Here is a 6,278-nt window from a genome sequence, read left to right as displayed (position 1 = left end):
GAAATCGGTGGAAGAACTAATTATAAGAAAAAATGTCTTTTATAGTTTTTCAAAAAAAAACTAATACTTTTCAAGTTACTGGCCACTAAAGATTCATATATTTTTAGCGTTTTTCTTCGTTTTTTTGCAAATATCTCCTAAAATATACATTTTAACGAAAATCATGTAATGAACAAAATAATGTCAATAAAAATCTTAATTAATCAGTATTACATAAAGTGTTCTAGGAAAATATTAAGCAAGATTTGAAAGAGCGAAGTCGTTTTTTATTTTATTATAGAGGTTATACCCTTTTTTCCTCTCCGTTTACTGCACTATATAATGAATAATTAATTAAAGTTTTCGTTTATAAAATAGTGCTTAATGCTATAATATTACATTGCAGTTTAATTTTTATAATGACTCTGACCATCGGCAAGCTTTGCGCCGCCTTGTGTCGTCGCAAGTCTTTGTCAAAGGCCAGCGGTGAAGATCCGGTGAGCGCTCCCGAAGGAACAACTCGTCTCGGGCGGGTGCTGAACTTCGCCGATCTTACTGCGCTGGGGGTGGGTTCGACTTTAGGCGTGGGCGTATATGTGCTGGCTGGACATGTTGCGCGCGATGTTGCTGGACCTTCAGTCGTAATATCCTTTGCTATAGCGGCGATAGGCAGTTTTCTTGCAGGTATGTATGATAGAAAAGTCAAGTTTAGTAATCGACTTATTTAATATTTAGTTTTATTTCATCATGATACGTAAAACAAATTAACTGTTCTATGAAGTTTAGTTTCAATTAACACTCAAATTCGTATTTTTCTTTAAAAAAATCTATTGGAATATAATTAGGTTGAGTTGAACAACCTAAGGGTACGATTGTGCCACTTTTTTGTTCAGCAATAATTATGTTAATTTACCAGTTAGCTGGGAGAAAAGTAAATCGAACAAAAATACAGAAATAATACTGTCCTTAAATATATTTTTAAAATTAAACCATACAACAAAAGGGCAAATGTCACAATTGTTCATACCGGAGGGGCGAACAATCAAATTTCAAATTTTAATTGAGACATTTTGTTTAAGTTTTTTTATTCATTTTATTTAGGGTAGGGCGGGGCTAGTTGAGTGAATTTTTACTTAAACGGATGTAGCTCCTCAATGAAAAGTCTCAATAAATTGCTATAAGGCTTAATGAATTTGATGTTTATCGCTTAACAAAAGTGTTGATACTATTTTTGGTAATAAAAAAATATTTTTGGTAAAATTTAAAAGCTATAGCTGTTTAAATGCAAAAAGTCAAGTATGCTCAATATACCCCATATGTGGGTCAAGTTGAGCACTAAGAAAGTATAATGAAATCACAGGTTCGATGTCGATTAGGGATGAAATAAAATTAGTTTTTAATAACCAGTTCTATATTTATAGTCTTTATTGACAGAGAAAACAAAACTTATATTAATTTGCTTTAAATAATTAACGAAAAGTAGAATCAACAAAACAATATCGTATCTTAGGAATTATTTTACCATTATATTCAGTATTTTTGTTTAAAATCATTGTTTCTTTATATGTATTATTACTCATAGACTTAAATCTTAAAAATAATAATTAATTTCTAGAAGTTAATGGTAATTGTCTTAGTGACAGAACAAATTTAGCAACTATGCTCAACTAACCCCAACTCGAATTTCAAAATAAAAGTGAGTTTATAAAAAAACCGTGAGAATTATACCCAAAAAACCGTGAGAATTATACCCAGAAAACTTGTGAATTACTTTTTTACTTTTTGGTCTCAAAATAAACAAAACGTCCGTGAGCCTCACTCATTTGTCCAGCGGCCACTAGCGATCGCGGGATGTTTATTTCTCCCAAACCTCTATCTTTCCGCCATATAATGCCTAAACGAACGGTGAATAGTTTTAGAGATATTTCGATTGCTCAACTAACCCGGCTCTACCCTACTTTGTATACGAGTACATTAGTCATTTACAAAATACTTAAGTCTAATCACTAATACTTCATTTAAACATTTCTTACTATGACTATATGGTATCTACCAGGGGCGTAGCGTGCTTTGGTGAGGCCCCGTATCAAAATTTGTTCGAAGGCCCCTCAAGAAGAATTTTTTTTTTCACAAAATATAGAAATACATAATATTAAAAGAATATTTGTTTATCATCCTAATTATTTGGTCTATCTAATTTTCTCTAATTTTCTGGAATTTTCACAAATGATTCCAGATATATTTTCACTCTCCTTACCTTTTTTTTTTGAAAAACTGACTTGTTTAGTGATCTTAAAATTTTATAAAGTTTCTGTCTCTAGGAACATACAGTTAGACATTTTATATCCTAAAGTATTTACGTAATTTTTAATTAGTTTTAATTAAAAAAATTTTTTTTAGCAATTGCGATTTTAACTGTAAATTGTAGTTAAGGGCCAAGAAAAAGTGCATACTGTTATTTCTTTGGGAAAACTGGATGCAAGCCTATTGCATCATTGTACCTTAATGAAATACATTTCTTAGATTTTTGTATTCGAACCTATTTCTAGAACTATCAATTGGTCATGGTCATATGAGATATTTTACAATATTTCTTTACAGTGATTCAGTCGACAGTTTTCCGGAAACGTTTATTAATTCTCGATTTCAAAAAGACAAATGTTACTACTTACGTCGCAAAGGTTTTGAAATCTTTGTTTGGTTTGTGAAATTAATATATCCAAACAGCAATAGTATACATTAAAATAAAATTTCGGGTCTAAAATTCTCTCAACTTGTGATAATAACGCTTTATTATCATTTGTATTTTGTTCTGTAAAATAGTTATAGCAATGCATCTTTTGTGCAAATTATTTGTACTTCTTCAACAAACTATTTTAATAAATTTTCATATGTTAATTTGCACAGTCTATTCAAAAGATTACTTAATAAAATACTAGTTTTGTGTAAGTCATTACTGGCGTGTTGTAAAGTTTCAGAACAGAAACTTATATTTTTAAACAGTGAGGAAAGAAATCTGAAAATGATTTAGTTGCACATATTTATCAAAATCTAACTATTAAACTGACGCGCGATGCAGACAATTCAAGTAATAACAATAACAAACAAAAAACGATATAAATATAAATATAAAAATTACAAATTCCTAGTTTCGATGAAGAATGTATAATCTGAATTAGTTTTATAGATTTGTTAACTTATCGAATGTGGGAAAGCTTTACTAATTGAATTAATTGCTAGAGCTTGCAGAAATATTGCAGCAGGAATAAATTCTCTTAAAGCGTTAGCTTACAAGTTGAAGTTTAATACCTCTCGATAAAAAAAGGAAATGCAAACTACGTTAAAATTATTAAATTGTTTGAAAAATTGTAGTTTTGCTTTTTGCTTGCGCTGGTTAGGAGCTCCCTTGGCTCGGGGGGCCCGTATTTTTGATACGGCTGATACGGCGGTAGTTACACCCCTGGTATCTACACAGGTAGTTTTACACTACTTGTATAGAAGTATTTTTCATTAAATTTATCTGCTCATGCAGGTCTCATATATGATCATTCATAATTTTATCTTATTGGATTTAATATAAGTATATAGGGCACAATATATTCTTTTTTCAGTCAACAATATTATGAAATTAGTTAAAAGGAGGAGTTTTTGTCTTATTATTGTTTAGGTTTATGCTACGCTGAATTTGGAGGGCGCGAACCACGTGCTGGATCAGCTTACACTTATTCATACATTTGTTCTGGAGAATTAGTCGCATTCATCATTGGATGGAATCTGATACTAGAATATGTTATTGGTAAGGTATTTTTTTTAATAATTTTTATTACATTTTGTATATGATTGTTTTTATATTATATTTTATGTTATTTTAAAACTACAGTTTTTCTCGGCCTTGAAGTATAATGTGAATTTCTTTTGTGATTATTTTATTCAAACTTAAATTGCTGTAATCTTTTACCACTCTATATAAAAATTGCTACATAACATAGCCCTGCCATAACATTGGCCTATTTAACGGCAGAATCGGCTCGATAATGACAAATATTGGGTAAAGTAAAAAGTTCGTTTCGTTCAGGAAGTGCAGATCGCAGGGGCACCAGTAAACCCTCAGTAAACCCTCGTTAGAAAGGTGACACTTCGAGCATTATTTTGATGTAATCAAAGAAATTGATCGAGTAGTTGAAAAGTTATTTGTGTTTGAAAATGGAGAAAACTAATGAGAAAAATCGCTATATTTTGCAATATTATTATGGAGGAAAGAACGCTGCGCAGGTTTGTGAAACAAATTATGCTGTATAAGGTAAAGGTACTTTATCAAAATTCTGGTTTTCGTTCTGGTAATTTCAATGTGAAAGATGTACCTCGCTCCACTCGTCGATTCACTGAAAAAGTTGTTGAAATTGTTAAAAAAGTAGAGCAAGATAATTAAATCAGCTCTGTCGACATTAGGAGGGAACTAGCCATTGATCAGAAAACTGTTTTTAACCAATTACATAAAGCTAAGTACAAAAGGAAGCTCGATGTGCGGGATCTTCTCTTCATGAGTTGGGCGCGAAGAACTTGATAGGCCGAATCAACGTCTGCGATACGCTGCTGAAATGCAATGAAATCGATTCATTTCTGAAACATTTCAAAATTGGTAAGTGGAAGTAAATTATAGATGATAATCGGAGGCGAAATAAATCATAGTTTAGTGATGTTGAGCGACGACAAACGATTACAAGTCAGGAATGACACTAAAAAAGGTGATGCTGTGTTTCTGGTGCGACTGAAAGGTAATCGTGATCTACTTCCAGTCAGACTGTAATTCTACTGTAAATAAATAGAGAGATTACACCATATAATTGAAAGTTAGCGGCATCAATTGAATATATTATCTTTCATCATGGTAACGCCCATCTATATACTTATTTGATGACCTGCCAAAAGTTGCAAAAGTTTAGTTGAGAAATTTTTATGCATCTACCATATACTTCAGATATAGCATCCTCTGACTAACATTTGTTCTGATCTCTGCAAAACTATCTTAATAGTATTAAACTGATCAAAAAGAGCTTTCCAAAAGCACTTGAATCAGTTTTTCAACCAGAAAGCACAGAAGTTTTCACCGATGGCATCATGGCTTCATTCGAAAATTTTTGAATAAATTTAATTTCACCCAATAAAGAACTGGTTGAGTCTCGCTAAATAAACGAAACGAACTTTTTACTTGACCCCAATATAAAGTGTAATTTTTTTTTTTTGTATTTTGTCCTATTCTAATAAAGTTTTTCACTTACATTTTTAAAATTAGGTAGTGCCAGTGTAGCGCGAGGTGTTAGTGTTTATCTTGATTCGATACTGGATGGTGTCATAGGAAAGGCTTTTGCTTCATTCGCACCTCTCTCACTTTCCTTTCTTGCTGGTCATGTGGATTTTTTGGCTTTTATATTAGCCGTTTTATTTGCAGGTATGTTTTTATTGGTTAAATATATTTTATTCCGAAAGCAATTTTTCAAATAAACTGATTATTAATATAGTTCTACTAACTTGCAAATTATAAAAAATATTTATGCGTTTGTGACCAAGTTGTAATAAGTATTTAAAATTTTCTGATCAACAAACTAATAATTTGTTATATTTTTTTTATGCTTGCCGATCGATATTTTTACTTATTTTCTGTTGTTATCTGTTAAAAACTACGTTACGTTACGTTAAAAAATATTTCTACCATGTAAATAATTTAACACTAATTGTAAGAATAATTTTTTCATCATATTTATTTTCGTGATAAATTAATTAAAAAATAATTAATGAATAAGAATAATGTTAGAAATACTTGTTAACTACTATTGCTTGTAATTATAACATTGTTAAAGAACGTTTCAACTATTAAAGGTTAAATTATGCTTTTTGTAGACGTAATATAAATTATGTATTATGAAAGTTTATTTAAATGAAGATGCATAAATAAGTATTATATTTTCTAACAATGGTAATTTTACATTTTATTATAACATTAGTAATATTTCTATTGTAATTTCACAGTGGCTTTAGCGTTAGGAGTGAAAAAATCTACAATGGTCAATAACTTATTTTCATTATTGAACTTGATCGTCGTAGTGTTTGTTATAATTGCTGGAAGCATAAAGAGTAAGTTTAATTGTATCATTATAATATTTTTAAATCATTTCATGTGAATTTATGACAATTCTACCAATATTGAGTCTATACCATGTAAATATATGTGTGTAAACAAAACGAGTGAAACTGTGCTAAATAAAATGATTTTATTGACACAGTCACCTCAATTCAAATGA

General features: G+C 30.4%; 1 protein-coding gene across 1 annotated transcript in view; it reads left to right on the top strand.

Annotated features, from left to right (window-relative positions):
- The window catches only part of LOC113366132 (high affinity cationic amino acid transporter 1-like), a 36,696-nt gene that overhangs the window by 8,421 nt on the left and 21,997 nt on the right, over positions 1-6,278 (top strand). The window contains exons 2-5 of the mRNA XM_026607686.1: positions 386-663; positions 3,647-3,775; positions 5,273-5,428; positions 6,007-6,111. Of these exons, the coding sequence (XP_026463471.1) occupies positions 399-663; positions 3,647-3,775; positions 5,273-5,428; positions 6,007-6,111 (655 nt within the window). The 5' untranslated portion in view covers positions 386-398. The remainder of the gene's footprint in view (positions 1-385; positions 664-3,646; positions 3,776-5,272; positions 5,429-6,006; positions 6,112-6,278) is intronic.

This window comes from Ctenocephalides felis, unplaced genomic scaffold, assembly GCF_003426905.1.
Source record: "Ctenocephalides felis isolate EL2017-DRISC unplaced genomic scaffold, ASM342690v1 CF-g0.4_SCAFFOLD_01170, whole genome shotgun sequence".
Taxonomy (NCBI): Eukaryota; Metazoa; Arthropoda; class Insecta; order Siphonaptera; family Pulicidae; genus Ctenocephalides; species Ctenocephalides felis.
The sequence above is the reverse complement of the archived record's forward strand: the minus strand, read 5'-3'. Positions and strand labels throughout refer to the sequence as shown.